This window comes from Alligator mississippiensis, chromosome 3, assembly GCF_030867095.1.
Source record: "Alligator mississippiensis isolate rAllMis1 chromosome 3, rAllMis1, whole genome shotgun sequence".
Classification (NCBI taxonomy): Eukaryota; Metazoa; Chordata; order Crocodylia; family Alligatoridae; genus Alligator; species Alligator mississippiensis.
In genome coordinates this window covers 58,986,730-59,004,412 of record NC_081826.1, presented here as the reverse complement: position 1 = coordinate 59,004,412, position 17,683 = coordinate 58,986,730, and the positions used below count along the sequence as shown (strand labels likewise).

General features: G+C 42.1%; 1 protein-coding gene across 3 annotated transcripts in view; it reads right to left on the bottom strand.

Annotated features, from left to right (window-relative positions):
- Positions 1–13,011: 13,011 nt before the first annotated feature.
- The window catches only part of UBE2W (ubiquitin conjugating enzyme E2 W), a 56,040-nt gene continuing 51,368 nt past the window's right edge, over positions 13,012–17,683 (bottom strand). For all 3 annotated transcript variants that reach the window (XM_006272219.4, XM_019498647.2, XM_019498646.2), the window contains one exon: positions 13,012–15,972. In XM_006272219.4, coding sequence (XP_006272281.1) covers positions 15,959–15,972 — 14 coding nt within the window. In that variant the 3' untranslated portion in view covers positions 13,012–15,958. The remainder of the gene's footprint in view (positions 15,973–17,683) is intronic.

The following is a 17,683-nucleotide window of genomic DNA, read 5'->3' as shown; positions in this document are numbered from 1 at the left end:
TGGAAAAATGAATATTTGGTTTTAAGGTATGCAGTTAACTAAATACATATCAACCTGAGTAGTTTGCAAAACAAGTGGTTTTAACACATTTTCTTATAACACAAGTAAATACAATGTCCCAAAAGCCAGTTTCTTTTATAATTAATAATTAATTGCAATTTGCTTCTTGTACTCTGACAAAAAAAAAATGTAAGAATTAGAACACTTTAAAAAGGTAAATGATCTTTCACGCTTCACAACTAAGATTGGTAGAATTCCAGGTGAGTCATGCAGTATCTTCAGGAATCAGAACAGTGAAATGAATTAGAGCTTACCCTAGTTACTGTCTGTTCTGCTCTTCCTGGTCCTTCCACAGCCTACATATATTACCATTACCATTCTTGTATACTCAAATATATGCAGGTCCTTGGTCCCAGTCTCAGAACTTATTTTTTAAGGTTAGTTACAAAACAAGACTTAAATCAATTAAAGTAATTAACTGATTTCATAGATATAGATAAATACCTATGTCCTCCAGTCTTCAATATATCAAGCTCGATTCTATACCTACTGGGATAATGGTGCAAATTCAATACACATTTTCTGCAAGTTTAAAACATTCCTTGTAATCATTTGCCATAAATGATCGTACAGTATTCCAAAATGGTAGGAAACAGCATGTGTGCGCGCTACATTAGGGCCCTGTTTACACGTACAAGTTGCTCCCTTTTAACTTTGATTGTACATTTAGCCAATTGTACATTGGCTGCCTGGTGCAATGAGCAGCCACCTGTAGGTGGCCTAATGGGTGGAAGGTGCCCAGGAGCTGGAACTGGAGCCCCACACACTGGGACAAGAGCCGCCTGGTTGCAGCTTTCCCCCCTACCCGGAGTGGTGTGGCAGGGGCAGAAGGAGGGGGAAGAAGAGGAGCAACTGAAGGCAGGGGGAGTTGAGCAGTAGGTGGCTGCAGCCACACTGGGAACAGCCCCACTGGAAAGTTGTACAAACTAGCTGGGCCTGGCAGGCACAGGCAGGAGCACAGCATGGGCTGCCCCAGGAAGGGCTCAGCCCCACGCAGAGTGCCATGGAGGCAACTGCTGCCCAGATATGAGGGGCGTGGACTGCACCTGCACTACCTGAGCGAGCTCCACTGCACTCCCCATTTGCCCCCCATCCCCAGCTAGCAGGACTACTGCACAGACAGCCCTCCATACCTTCACCCACCCCAAACACATCCACACACCTCCCAGCCACCACCCTTCACCACACCCTCAATATACAGAAGTCTTTATTTTGAGCTATTATGCAATTGCCTCTATATATGCTACTGAAAAAAATGGAACAAAATTTTTTTTTAATTAAAATTAAAGTGTTATAGAAGATGTTTGATTTTTAGCATCTGTTTTTTTATATTAAATTTGTTTGTTTTATATTAAAATAATATCTTCTACAAGATTGTGTGTATGCGGCCCTCAAAAGCTCACCGAAACTTAAGTGGCCCTCCAGCCAAAATAACTGCCCACCCCTGATTTAGACCAAGGGAGCTATACTGCTTTAATGATATTGATGAAGTAGCATATTGAAAGCAACACAATTTGTGCTCACAAGACCTAAATTTCACAGTATATTGCTCCTTTCATTATAGCAGAGGTACTCAAGCTTCAGCCTGCACAGTTATGTCATGTCATCTGGCCCACAAGGCTCTCCAAGGGATCCAGAAATTTGGCAGCAGTGAAGCAGTAGCAATTAGCTCTGCAATTGCTCCCCCACTGCCCAATGTCCAAGTCCTGCAGATGGGATGACATGGCCTTGCATGCAGGGTCAGGGTGCAATCCAGTGTGGTGCCCAGCAGGGTTTAGGGCATGTGGGGCTGAAGCCCACGATGAGGCAAGCCCTACATGCCAGATCGAGCTCATGGACTGGATATGGTTGGTAGACCAACCCCACATCATTCATCCAGACCACAGAGCCAAACGGTTGAGGCACCACCTTATAGGATTATAGGAAAATATGACTAGAAGGGACCTCATGAGGTCATCCGGATCCAGGCCCCTGCTCCCTGCCGAATCATCCTTGGCTAAACTATCCCAGCCAAGTGTCTGTATAGCCTGCCTTAAAAAAATATTCCAAGGATAGAGACTCCATAACTTCCCTAGTAGCTGAGGGAATGATTAACCACTGCCATAGTGACAAAGTTCTTCCTAATTGCCACTTAAATTTCCTCTGCTCCAGTTTGTGACCATTGCTCCAGTTTGTGACCATTGCTACTTCTGACCACTGCAGACAGAGAGACTAGTCTATCTCCGTCCTCTTTAAAACCAACCTTCAGATATTTGAAGACTGTTATCAGTCTTCTCTTCTTCAGACTAAATAATTTTTTCAGCCTTTGCTGAAAGAGAAGAGAGAACATAAGTGTACAGGAAAGAAAATAAAGAGAATTACAAATTCAAATATTCTGCATCTAGACAGCTCTTCAAGCATTGTTTAGAAGTATGAAAATCCCTTACGGACGTATCTACATCTTGCATACTAAAATGGTAGTATTTTAAACAGTATGCTCTTGGGAGTGGGATGGTCTCTCTCCCGTACAAGACTGAGCATAGCAGATTAAATAAGGAGGGAGGACTCTGTCCTTGGGAGCTGTATGCACTGATTTTCTTAGCCTGACTGAACTTTATTTTCTGTAAGAAGTTTCACCATTACACAGGATGCTATGAAGAGCACATCTCAGGTGATATAAACAGTATTAAAGCATTGTTATGTGCATGTTATGCATGGCTTAATAAGTAGGTTAAGCAAAGGAAGGGGCCTAATAAAAAAAGAATTACTGGTACCACCATACATCAAACTCTCAACAGACATACTGGTATTATAAAGCACTTTATGGGGATTGCTTGTCGAGGTGCCATAATTTCTTTCTGCGTGCTATATTCTATCCACATCTAGTACTCATTCACCTCAGCTTCCTTTAGCACAGATGTTTTCTTACAATGTGATAGTCAAATGATGGCTATCACAATGGCTAAGTACAGATGTTCAAAAAGGCCCTGCCAAAGGCACTCTGAAAATGTTCTGTTTTGGACTTGGTTTGCAAAGGGACTTGGATACCACACACAAAACCCAGGGGTAGTACAGATACTATCACCTTTACCCAGCCGCACCGTATATCCCAGTGTTTAGGACACCGAGACGTGGGAAACCTAGATTCAAAAACCTGCCTCGGATTCAGAGCAGCGACTTTAACTTGACTCTTTCACTTCAAAGACAGACCTCCTAACTCCTGAGAAATAAGATGTTCTGTGGTGGATCTCAACCCATTTTATTCATTTGTATAAACAATGAAATATTGACCAATCCACGCTAGGGCACTCAGCTCAATCTCCCAAGGAGATGGAAATCCTAAGTTAATGCTAAACAGGAAAGGGATTTAAATCCCATCCCCTCACATCTCAGGGGCTTACTCCTAAGCACTGGGCATAAGTACCAGCACTAGCTGCTCCTCCATTTCATGAAAGGTGCCCAAGTCCCCACAATGAATCTAGCTCAGTGTTTCCTCTGCTTTTTTTTTTTTTATAAAAGTAATTGAAATGCCCCTAAACAAAATATTTTGTTTTGGTTTGAAATAAGCACTGAATATAACTTTCTAAAAAAATCAGTTGATGAAACAAAAAAAAGTTTCAGAACTGACAGCAACCCCACTTCCATTGTCATTCATTCATACAGCATTCATGAAGCATTACTACTTCAAGTGTTTTCTTAAGGTTTTGGATGTTTGTACCTGACAATGAGCAAGACAAACTCACTTCCCTCAAGCTATTTTTTCACAGAGGCTGCTGCCACAAGATGACATTATCCTGGTTAACAATAAAAGTTTTCTTGACAGATCTGAGCTAAAAATGTTTCTCCTTTTGATATGAAAGTTGAGTTGGAGGGTGACATACTTGTAGGAGTCTACTATAGAGCACCGCACCAAGAGAAAGAACTAGGACGGGAATTCAATAGGGAACTGGTTGAAGCCGTGCACTCTCAATGCATGATCGTCATGGGGGACTTCAACTTCCCTGACATCTCTTTGGATGAGCAGATGGCCAAATCTGACATGTCGCATAGTTTTCTCATTTGCATTGATGACTTCTATCTAACACAGGAGATCTATATGCCGACTAGGAGAGAGGCATTGCTTGATCTGGTCCTGGCCAAAGGGGAGGACCTGGTAAGTGATGCGAGAATTGAGGGGATGCTTGGTGACAGCGACCATGAATTGGTCACCTTCTTAGTTCATCGAAGAGCAGACAAACTCCTCAGTAAAGCAGAAATCCTTAACTTTGGGAAGGCTGGCTTTTACAAACTGAGAGAATTGGTCAGTTGGGCAATTAGAGACCATACCCCACTAGAAAAGGGAGTACATGAGGAATGGTCATCTCTCAAGAACAGTCCTAGAAGCATAGGGGAAAGCCATATCATCTTGCAAGAAATGCAGTCAATGGGCACGAAAGGCCCCTTGGCTGAACAAGAAACTGTTAAACCTCATTAAATTCAAAAGAGAGGCCTACACAGCTGGAAAACAGGAAGCATCACCAAGAGGATTACTCAGCAGTCGCCCGCAGCTGTTGAGAGCGGTTGAGAAAAGCCAAGGCACAAACCGAACTTAGGCAAGCTACAGGAATCACGGACAACAAAAAGGTCCTTCTTCAGATATGCGGGAAGACAAAAAAAGAACAAAGATAGCTTTGGGCCTCTGAGACCCAACAGGGCAACTGACACCCAAGAAAGGGCCAATCTCCTAATGACTTTTTTGCATCAGTTTTTCATCCTCCCAGGAGGATCACACTGTCAGAAAGGACACAAACCATTCTAGAAGCAGGTGACAGGCCCAAAATCAATGTGGATCAGGTGAGGGAACACCTCGAGAAACTGGACATCCACAAAGTTTGCAGCCCAGACGGAATGCACCCGAGAGTCTTGAAGGAGCTGGCAGACATCATTGCATCTCCCTTGGCAGAGATATTTGAAAATTTGTGGCACTCAGGTGAGGTCCTGGATGACTGGAAAAGAGCCAACATGGTCCCCATCTTCAAGGAAGGGAGGAGGGATGACCTGGGGAACTACAGACCAATCAGTCTGACATCCATCCCTGGAAAAATCCTAGAGAAAATTGTCAAGGGATGCATCAACACCAGACTAACGGAAGGCAAGCTTCTGAATGCCAGCCAACATGGCTTTGTGACTGGCAGGTCTTGCCTGACCAACCTCATCTCCTTCTATGACTAGGTAACATGTACCCTGGACAAGGGAGGTGATGTGGATGTCATATATCTGGATTTCAAGAAAGCCTTTGACCTAGCTCCCCACGATGTCTTCATGATTAAGCTGGGGAACTGTGGCCTTGATCATCTCACGGTCAATGGCTAGGCAACTGGCTACAGGGTTGGACCCAAAGAGTACTAGTTGACAGGAGCAAATCAACGTGGCACAGGGTGACCAGTGAAGTCCCCCAGGGCTCAGTCCTTGGGCTGGTACTCTTTAATATCTTCATTAATTATCTGGATTCAGAAGTCAGATGTGAGCTAGCCAAGTTTGCAGAGGATACCAAACTATGGGGGAGGGCAGTCGCACCACAGGACAGGCTAGGAATACAGGCCGATTTGGACAAGCTCTCAAGGTGGGCCAACCAAAACAAGATGGCCTTCAATGTAGAGAAATGTAAGGTGCTGCACCTCGGTAAGAAGAATCCTCAATATATTTATAGGCTCAGCAGTGCTATGCTCACTTGCACCATGACCGAAAGGGACTTGGGGGTCCTGATTATCCACAAGATGAATATGAGCCAGTAGTGCGATGCTGTGGCTGGCAAAGCAAACCAAACTGGCATTCATTCACCGATGCATCTCAAGCAAAACCAGGGAAGTCATCCTCCTGCTTTACTCGACCCTGGTAAGACCGCAACCGGAGTACTGTGTCCAGTATTGGCCCCACACTTCAGGAAGGACGTGGAGAAGCTTGAGAGAGCAGCCCAGAGGACAGCCACTCATATAATCCAAGGCCTGAAGGGAAGGATGTACAAGGAGAGGCTGAGGGACTTGGGACTCTTCAGTCTGGAGAAGAGAAGGCTCAGGGGGGACTTGGTGGCAGCCTACAATTACATAAGAGGAGTGCACCAGCACCTGGGAGAACAGCTGTTTACCAGAGCTCCCCGAGGAATAACAAGGCCTAATGGCCATAAACTCCAGGAAGGCAGACTTAGACTAGACATAAGAAAAAAATTCTTTATGTTGCAAGTGTCCAGGGTCTGGAACAAACTCCCCCCAGAAGTGGTGCAAGCACCTCCTCTGCTCTTTCAAAAAACAGGTGGATATATTTCTTGCTGGGGTCACTTGATCCCAGCTGACTTCCTGCCTGTTGCGGGGGGGGGGGGGGGGGGGGGGGGGGGGGCTAGACTCAATCTCATGAGGTCCCTTCCAGCCCCTAATGTCTATGAAATCTATGAAATAATGCTAAGATGTGGCTGCAGCAAACATGGGGCCCTGAAAATGACTAGGTAACATGAGAATGATAGAGTATGCTACACTAGTAAACAGAACAATAGTACACAAATGTCATAAAGAAATTAAGCAATTTCACATGGATTGTCTTGTTTTTTCTACTTTCGTGAAAGAGGAAAATAAAAATACTATAGGCATATGAATGATAAGCAATTCCTGGTCTTCACTTCTTTGCAAAGGACTGGCAAAACTTGTGGTTCTTGGTGTATTTTGCTCTACAAGACAATGTTAAGATAGGAACATAAGTTCAACTACCTCCAAGCCATTTTATGTTACTCTCCTTTCCACAGGTATAAATCCTGCTGTCGTATTTTCCTATCAGATCTTTCAATTGTGAACATCCCTGAAGAAAAAAAAGCTGACTGAAGATATCAACATAAAATCTCAGAAGAAAAATTGCAGGGGGGGGATGACACGACACAAGGGAAGGGGAGAAGGATGCAGACAGACACCTAAAAGGCATAACCTCCAACCTTTCAAATGAGGAAGGCAAGCTAACAAAAATCCTCAAACTGGTATCTTGAAACAGAATGATAAGATGAGTAATTTTCTATTCTCTAGAGGTTTTTCTTTTTTGTGCATGGTTCTGACTTCTAGGAGAATAAACATATACAGCGTTCCAAAGCAGAAAGAATTAGGTTGCAGCCAAAAGAAAACAAGGCCAATAAATGATATTATTTATGCAGAGGGGTTTGTGTGTGTTTTTATATACACTCATTCTAAAGCATGGACTAAAGGATGCTCTTGAACTTATAAAATATTATTTACCACCTGTAAAATAAAATTTAAAAAAATACAACCACTGTAAAGACTGATTCTCTGAAGATGAGGAATACTCTTAGAAAACCTTTTGAAGGTAACCTGCTTTTATGGTAGTGGAGGCCAAGTCCTGGTGCACAGTGCAAAGGAAGACTCCTTCCAGGAGGCCAAATCTAAGGAGTAAAATTTTGCAGGTCTGTTTAAAAGGAAAACATGTACTTACTATGTACTGCAATAGAAGCACCTAAGGCAGAGTTTCTTAAACAAGATGCCTTGGCATCCTGTGGTGCTGCCAGATTCTTTGAAGGGTGCTGCTGGGATAGGCTGCCTAGCCAGTCCCAAACACCCCACTGCCTGGCCTGGCTGAAAGGAAATAAACACTGTAATACAGGCACTCCTCACTTAACGACCGATTTCCATTCCTGCGACTAGGTCGTTAAGTGAATTGGTCGATAAGCGAGGAGCCGCCCCTTGATACTGCGTGCCTTGGCTTGAGACGCCGCGCTGCCGTTTCCACAATACGTTTTGTACAATACCGACTGCTCGGAGAGCTGGTCATAAGTCCGCGCGGTCGTTAAACAGGTAGGTCGTTAAGTGAAGAGTACCTGTATATACATTTCTGAAAATTGGATACCCAATCATATGCAAAAAAATACTACAAAAAATAACAGCCACATGATCCAAAGTTCAACACATGGGTCAATCACTTGCTTCAATATTTTTCTCTAGACTAGATGTGCCTTGAACCCTATCTTAACTCATGAAGACTTTGAGTGGAGCTGTATCTACCAGATATATTCCAAAAAGCAACTGAAGGCTAGTTGAGACTTTGGTTATCAACTGTAGTGACTCCGAAATCTTACTAGTAAATATGACTGTAAATTCTATTTCACTAGAAGTTTTCAAGAAAAGGCTGAATAGACACTTATATGGGATAATATAATAGTATATCCAGCATTTGTGTAGAGGGGTTGATTATATGACCCCTGAGGTCTTTATAACCCTACAGTTCTTATACCTTAACACATTCTAAAAAGGTATCTTTGATGAACCAGTTGTCCAAGTATAAGAGCATGTGCACTTCTAAATGTGGAAGTACAATGTATCAACTGTTTCATGAAGACATCTGGAGAACACCAAAAGCACTGAACTGGCAATGCCTTTTGTCTTGTGACAACTCCAAGCTCCAGAAATATCTCTTTAAGCCTAAAAATCAAGAGCCAGTCAGCTTTCCCTACCAGAGTTATGATAATCACCACGCTTTTTTTGATCCAATAATGAATTAATTCCGAGATAAAGGATCTCAAGAACCTTATCTTTTGACTATTTGAAACCTCTCTCTCTCACTATCTATAGGACTTAGTCTGTGTGTCCATAATGTTCTTGGAACACCCTGACTGGTTGTCTCGGCAGCCAATCACAATGCTTACTGAAACAGTCAGAGTGCTCCACAGACAGATGGCCAGATAAGTATCGCAGGGCCAGGCGTGGAGCTGGGAGGGGGGAGTGCGCAGCTGGACGCAGAGCAGCATCAGCACAGACTGGTGGCTAGCAGTGGTGGCTACACAGAAGCTCCCCCCCTGCTCCTGGGAGGCAGCAGCAGCGCCCGGTGCTCCATCCCCACCCCCTGTCCAGGCATTCTTAACAGGTAATTTGCTAGTATCTGGTATAAAACCTTCTGCTCTTTGAACCTTTGAACAAAAACATGAGGGAACAGACAGGACAAAGAACAGCAAAGTCTTCAGTCTTAGAAACGCACCTCCTTGAAAAAAGCAAATACCAGCTCTAAATTAAGTTCTGATGTCAAAATAGTCCTTGAATTTTTTCTAATCCATGATACCTGTAGCAAGCAGACCCAACAGCACTCACCCTCAAAGCTTATTGTATTTATATACTATGCTAGGCCCAGTCTTGTGGCCTCAAGGCGTAATTAGCTTGTAAAGCATCTCATTGGAAAGAATTTACCATATCTGAAGGCACCTTGAATACTTTAATCTGACCTTTAGTCAAAAAGACCTTACAGTGCACATTAAAAGTGACAGAAATGATGAATTGCTAAATATTTAATCCAAGTAACTTCTAAACATTACATGACAGAAATTTCAGCTGGCTTTCCCGACATTTGCAGTGTCTTCACCAATAAATTCTATGGGGAAAATGAGAAAGATTCCCCCACAGTATTCCCTAGGAGGATGTACAATTTTCCCCCTCAATCATGGTCTTAACTATCAGCTAGACCAGGGGTCAGCAACCCCTGGCACGCATGCCACGACATGTCATGCAAGGCCATTTCACTCAGCACATCACAGTTCTGCTGCAAGCAGCTGGGCTCTGTGGCAGACAGCCAAAAGGCTGTAAACAGCTGCACCAGGCTCCATGGCAGCTCCACATGCACCTCAGGCTGGACAGCAGGGGAGGGGCTGTGGTTGCACTGCCCCAGGCCCCTTCCTGGCCATGTGCCCCAAGGCGTGCATGCAGCTGCCACCAACATGGAACCCAGCTTGGGTTCTGGAGCCTGGCACAGCCTGCCATAGCTAGCCCAGGCTCTGGACAGCTGTAGCATGTGGTGGGCAGGCTGCAAACAGTTGCAACCAACTCCAGAACTGGCTCCACTGCAGTGGTACAGGGCAGGGAAGGGACCAGAGCAGTGCAACACCAGCCCCTCTCCCTCCCTCTGCTGGAGGTGTGGGTGTACCCATTGCCAGCAATGAGGATCGGGCCCCTTGAGGCTCTCCCACCCTCTGCCTCAACCCAAGTTGAAGTTTGGGTGTTTTTGGCACCCTGGCCAAAATGTTGCCAACACCTGAGCTAGACCAAAGTAGACGAAAGGACACAGCAATGCTACTGGTTATATATTCCCAGGTCAAAATACCTCAACTGTGGCCATGGCAGACTCTGTTTAATGGGAATAAATCAGTGACTTGACAGCCTCTTGTTCAATAATCATACTATATATTAAATCAAAAGTGGGTTTATTAGTTACGCCTAATAAAAGGGTCAGGTTACATGGACATTTTAGTTATAGCTCCTGAAGTCATGCATCATCATAATCTAAGTTTAATTAAATAAAATGTATTTCCAATTCTTCCTGTTTATTCCCTGTGCTTCTCATACTACGTAAACATTTCAGGTAACCAACCAATTGCCTTAATTTCCAAGAATGTTTTAAGACTTCCCCTATTTGGCTCCTCTTACTTGGATTTTATCTGTGAGAAGAATTACAAGTAAAACCTGTACACTGCTTGCTGCTAAACTCCTCCGCGATCATCTGGGGAAGATGGAGGGAATTTCCCCACAACTCAACTGTGCCTGATCATGCAGGGATCCGGGTTTTCCATTTCCCACAGAAAAACAGAAAAAAACATGAATTTCCCATTTTTTAAATCACAGAAAATGTGGATTTACTCTTTTAGTAGAGAAACCTGTGGATGTCCTCCTTTTGCAAAGAGCTCTGCAGGCTGAGTTCCAGCCTGCAAGAGCTGTTTGCAAAAAGAGTGGGGAAACCTGCCTGGAGGGGAAGGGAGAGGGGGGAAGGGTGGGGCCCGACGCTCACTCTTATCAGAGGCTGCTTCAGGCTCATTCTTCTTGGAGGTAAGTGGGTTTGGGGGTGTGGGGCAGGGCAAGGCTATGGGGGAAGCTGGCTGGGGGGTTGAAAGAGGTTTGTAGCTGGCCAGGCACTCCAGCTGGGAGGGGTTTGCAGCCCCCCCACTCTTGGCTGGAGTGCCTGGCCAGCTGCAAATCCCCGCTGTTCCCAGCCAGCTGCAAATCCCCCTTCCCAGCCAGAGTGCCCAAGCTGGCTGGGGTCTGAGGGAGCAGGGAGGCTGCAAGCCCCTCCCCACCCCCTGGAGTACCCAGGGGCCTGCGAACCTCCCCCGCTCCCAGCCAGAGTGTCCAAGCTGGTTGGGAGCTGAGGACCAGGGAGGTTTGCAGCTGACTGGGCACTCCAGCCAGGAGGCAGGGGGGTTGCAGCCTCCACAGTCCCTCAGCCCCCAGCCAGTTTGGGCACTCTCCAGCCAGGGGGGAAGGGGAGGTGCAGCTGCCTGGCCCCTCCAGCCAGGAGCGGGGAGGCTGCAACCCCCCCCCCCCCCCCCCACTAGACTGCCTGGCTGGCTGCAACCCTTTGGTTGCAAATGCTGCACTTCCCGCCCTGCTTCCCTCCCCCAGGCCCTCTGGATTGCAGCATGTACAACTGACACAGCAGGGCATAGCAAGGCTGGAAAGCTGCCCTGGCCACACTTCCTCTGTGTACAGGGGGGGGCAGCGCAGGGTTGCGCCCCTCGCTGCTGCCCCCACCTTCAGGGGAAGCGTGGCTAGGTCAGTGCAGAGCTCACAGCTCATGCAGCTTTTGTGCATGTTTCCCTGTGTGCTGCCATGCCAGGTTGCACATGCTGCACTCTGGAGGGCAGCAAGGTGGGGAGCAGGATCCCCCCTGCCCACTGGGAGTGCATGCTGCAGCCAGAAGCTAGTCCTACCTGAGCCCACAGCAGGCAAGCAGCAGGAGGGGCGGGGGGAAAGCCGGCTTGTGCTCCTGCTGCAGCAGCCACTGCCTTCCGTTGGGGGTCAGGAGCTGTGGACCTGGGTCCTTGGCCCCATGGCCCTAGCAGCTGGGGTCCCCTCCAGCAGGGCTGGGGGCAAGGGCAAAGGGCACAAGCAAGACTGTGGGGGGGGGGGGTTGTGGAGGACATTTATTTTTAACCATGGATTTTTAAATCAGAGAACTTGCAATTTTGTAATCAGAGAATTTGTGATTTTTTAATCACAGAAAACCAGGGTCCCTGGAGGAGTTGAGCTACCGCTGCCCCTCCTTCCTCTGACCTTCCTGTGACTGGCGCTTCCCAAGGATGGTATCATTAGAAATTAAACTAATATAAGTGCAGCTGCTATGGGTTTTCACAACTGAAACCACAAAATTCTTCACAAATCCATTCTCTTCATCTCCAGTGCAACAATTTAACTAGCTTTTTGTCCTTAAAACAGGGAATAGGGAGATCAGCAAAGATTCAGTTCCTATTCTGGAACTTAATATAAAAGTAATTTTAATATTGAATTGCAAACTGCAACTGTCCTAGATTTTAAGAAATAAAGTATTCCTTTAACAACAAACATACAAAGATGTCTGTAGTCAATCAGATACAATTTAAAATACCTTATTTTTCACAGAATGTTTTGTGGATACCAAGAAAGAATCTTTTTCTTTTTTAAATGGAAGAAATGTTTCATTCCTTGCTGAGGAAGAACTGAAGAGTTATGAACAAATCTATCAATGTAATGCAATATAACAGAACAGCCCAGAAGTGTACTAAGTGAAATAATGGACTCTCCCACAAAGGTAAGCAAGTCAAAGGCTATGTAGCAATCCAACTCCCAATTCAGCATTTAAAGTGGTTGTCAGAAAGACACCTGGACCATACTATAAGAATGTATAAGCACCCATGCGAGCTGAAAAACAGCACCAGGCCAGTATTTGATAATCCAGTGGATTCTCTCTTTTCCAATACTACTGCATTTAAAATTCAGAAAAGCATTTCCTTAGGCCTTTGCAATAGTTACTTTCTGGGGAAAAAAAAGATTAAACCCCTCACCAATAAGCAAACTCCATTCTTCATTTCAATAACACAATTTTGGAATTACTCTAACAGTTTTGTGTAAGGCAGCTAAATGTAAAGAACAGGGAAACATTTCTGTACTTCATGATGACCAGGTCACACTTATTTCCATTCAAGCTCAGTGATCTATTTTAAAAACATTTATTGCGTTATGGTATAAACAAACTAAACACAAGATGTTCAACAATTTGAGCATTGACATAAAAGAAAAGCAAGGTAGTTTTGAGCTAATTCTGTCACTCCTTCATGTAAGGAACCCCTATTGACAAATAAGAGTTTCACACATAGGGTGTAATTCATCCATGGGAGGTCAGCCCAACTTGCAACTAATTTATACTCTGTCCTGCAACATAGCAGCCTTGTCAGAGTAACTGCATGATTTGGAAGGCTTAAGTGGTACATACGCTTTGTACTGGCTCTCTGTACACAGGTGAATTCACCTACAGACCAGCAACAGAACTGGGATATTTGTGTGGAGGCTTTTCCCTTGTAAACCACAGGACAGATATCCCGAGATGTTCTCTCTTGAAATTCACCTTGCTTTTTTGTTTTATTTTAACGTACTACAGGATTTTCATATACACTTCTGTTTTAAGGAGCAGCATAAAAGAAGGCAGCTATTTGATTTACTTATTCATCTTCATTTTAATCCACAGCATAATGCTGATAGGTGAATCAAAGTAGAATGCTTAACACTACAGTATGTATCTTTGACAAGATACAGTACATCATAAAGCTCCTTTGAAACCATTATACTGTATTATCACAATCCACAGTATAAAAACAGTTCCTTGAATCTGACAGGATGCACTGTAACAATTTCTTCAGAGGCATTATATACCATAGTAATGTTTCTTTACTGTGGATTACCAGAATGAGTGTTTGACATGATCCATTATGTGAGCCAGCTATATGAAGATAAATACATGGAATTCTGCAGGATAGGTCAGTCAGAAATACAGAGCAGTTAATATGAAAGTACAGATTAAATATTCAAAATAGTTACTGCTCATGCATACTAACAGTTCACAAACACTAACTGAGCGGTGATTAACTTACAGTGACAAGTTCATGCTAAATAAAGTTAGTTATAATAGGAGCGCAACTATTTCATATCCTCAAAATTATTATTTTTGGCTCTTAATAAAAATTAAGATTTTTAAAGGCTCTCTGTGAAAGTTTATATATACCAAGTTTGTATCTGTAACTTAACTAATTTTTTACTGTTGAGTTTTAAAGGTCAAAAGGACTCAATACAGTAGAAAAGGTAGCAGTTTCATAAGTAGCCTCACTTCACTGACAATATCCATAATTCAGTGGCTGTATATAGCACTTCTCTAAAGCAGATCCATTTGAGTTCTACTCACCCTGAGTTCAGCATTTACACTTTTTAAAAATGTATGTTTTAAACATTAAGTAACATACAGAAGTTTACACAAGGCTATAAAATGTTGTCAGTTACTATACATCAGTAAAAAAATACTTTAATATTTTCAGCCAATTCTGGTATTCTTTTAAAGTTTAGTGATTCTGATTCTTATTTTAAAAATCAAGTAAATATAGTTATTGATTCACACATTCATTTACTGACTACTAGAAGTTATTTTAAAGAGTGCAACAATAAGGCAACAGTAAAAACAGCAATGTTATAGAAATTTTGCATATGTGTAAAGGTAGTAAGTTTATAAAAGACATCAGTGCTTCCTAAAAAGACAGCCTACTTGCAGTATCACAAAATTACATAGTGGTGAGAACAATTATCTATTATTCAACAACTGTTTCTCTGTAGAAAAATGTTAAACTCGTTGTAATTAAGTTTTGTGAAATAAGTCCAGAAAAAAAGTGGTATGGCTGTGTGGGACAATCAAGTTAACAAAATATATTTTTGTCTAAACTTAAATAAGAAGGTCCACACTTTTTTGTCAAAACATTAAGCCTCTGTCAAAAATGTATTTCTTTCTTTATAGTACAGGATTAAAAGACAGGATGATGCTTACAAGGTAAAGAAATAATTTACAAGAAAAATATCTTCTGACAAAGCTTTTTCAATCAAAATATTGTTTTGTAACATTCAAACATGACATACAACACAACAAAAGAAACTAAACACAAACAAAAAAATGTTATATGGATTGTTTTCAAACATAAATAAATGAAATATCGTGTAGGCAGTAGGGCTCATGCTGATGGCTAGCAGGAAGTAACAGTGTGCAATCTATTTGGAAATAAGCTTTAATGTACAAATTTCAAGCCCAGTTATGGACTGCAGCAAATTCAGTTATATCACTGTCATCTTCTTATCGCCAAAATAAAATCTTGATTAAATCACTCCCACCCTAAATTACTCATACCTTTGCTTCAGAGATATGAATAATTATATACAAAAAAAAGGTATATTTATTTCACCATAGGGATAACATTGTACCTCTCTGCCAATGTCACTTGAAAACTTTCCATGTTAAAACAATTTGACAGAAAATAAACAATTTAATAAATATGCAATGATCTTATTATAGTCCTTTAGCTAAGCATGTTGTCATGCTGCTAGCTTTGTGATCACAGTGCATAGAATCCAAATGTAAAAGAATGGGGTGGCTTTTGAAGTAATGTTGGATCCCTTGCTTATAATCCCAATACATTTAAAACATTTCATAAACTCTATCATGCATCAATCTTTTGTTTTGTGGCAGGATCAAAACGTTTCCTGGTACAAAGTCCATTGCCGGCAATGGATGCACCAAAACCGCCAAGGAAGTCACTGTTATTGCACAATACATGAAGACCTGGAATTCTTCCCAAAAGCTTAAAATAAAAATAAATGGAATTATTCTGACTTTTCCAGACATCTGCATTAATACTGTATGACTAATAAAAGCATGTCAGTTGCATGGACTGAACCAGCGATCAACATGCGCCCAGAATGCACACTAGTAAAAATGCAGTCAAAGGAAGTAGTCTTCATTGCCTATAGGTCACTTCCAGTCAAAGGTTAAAGTTCAAAGACTGAATGATCAAAGTGCTCATTTTCTCAGTAGGACTATCTTCTGCTACGAGGATCACAAAACGGTGGCATCAACATGTGTCATCTTTAAGATAAAAAAAAAAAAGATTTATGGAAAATACATAAACATTCAGAGCCCTAACTTGCAAGGTACTTTAAAACAGAAACAACTAAATTATACATACCAAGAAAAGTAAAAAATATGCCAAATTCTGACTACTGTTATTTTGTCCAATAAGGAGTTGGAAAATGGAGAGATTACAAAACAAGATAAATATGAGGCGGCTTGGGGTTGCATAGGAAAATGTGTCTATCAAAAATTACAATGTATTTTGAATAGTTTACAATTCAAAATATTCCATATATTATAAACCTAAAATTTAAAAAACAAACAAACATTCCCTCTTGGCATTTGGTTTCTCATAGTACAGTATGCATATTTTGTTAAAAAAAACTATTAGTGAGTGGCTAAGAAGTGCTGCTGCTGCTGGTAAGAGATATGTAGAATAAAGGAAGACAGAGTCTGCAATCAGAATTTTAAAAAAGTAACAGGGAGGCCATATTTTGGACAAACCATATTGTCACCGTAACTGTGCTCAAAGCTAAACAACAGTTCTCTCTCTACCCATATGATTTTTTTTACAACCTAGACTTTCCATGCTTTTTACTACTCTCAAGGATAGCCAACAAAAACTAACTGGCAAAATACAAGACAAAGAATAATATGTTGACATTGTAATGCCAAGATTTTTCATCTGAAAGGAAACTCTCATCAAATCTATACATACATTGAACCTTTAATTTTATTTTCCTGTTCACAGTAGAAGATTATTTTTGCGGCTGTTTTGCATAATGAGTTAATGGGAACAGACTAGCCTTCAGACTAGTGTCTTGCTTCCCAAAATGCCAAAAATCAGTCAAAACCATTCATTTTACATACCAGAGCCTATTTAGATACATCCATGAAAGTGGACTTAAGCTAAAAACAATTGGAGCATTTTTAGATGAGATTTAGCACTTGCCTGGGAATCTAAAAGGACACTGTAAAAATCCCCTACTCAATGCAAAGGCCAATTTCTTTTTCAGATTTTGTACGTTTTCCTGACAATTTCCCCATGCTACTATAAATTTTTCCTGAAAAAGTTATCCCAATTATAACCCAGCTTTCAGATATTATCCTACAGTGAAGTTATTCATATTCGATGTTAGCCTGTAGCCAAATCACTGATCACCTCAAAACTTGCAGCAGCACTTCACTGCAATTTAACTAAAAACATGTGTCCTGCAACAAAAAATAAATTGAACAGAATATAGTTGGTTCACTAGTTATTTCTAATGCACGTATTACTCTACCATCTGGCAACAGAAAAAACAAGAGCCAACTTTATCAATATTTATCTTTTTTCCTTAAATTTAGAAGTTGGTACTTTAAATTAAATGCACCCCATGCTAATCCTTCTCTGCTCCAGCCTGTTTGCAAGGTGTTATGTCCTGCATACTGATATACGGTTAGGAGAACTCGTATCAAAAGGGAGAAGAACTAGAAAGCATCATCACCAAGACCAGTTAGATGGACGTAAGGGGAGAAGGGTGAACATCTAAGCCATCTACAGACAGTCACAGGTAAAGTACTTCTAGGAAAACCAGCAGTGGTACTGTTTGAGAACAGATACCCATTCCCTGTTTAATAGGGACAAGATCAGGGGAAAGGATCAAGTCTTTCATAACAGTGATGTTTTCAGAAGCAAGGCAAGCTTGGTAACAGCTTTTATTCAATCAACTCTATTGCTTTTAGT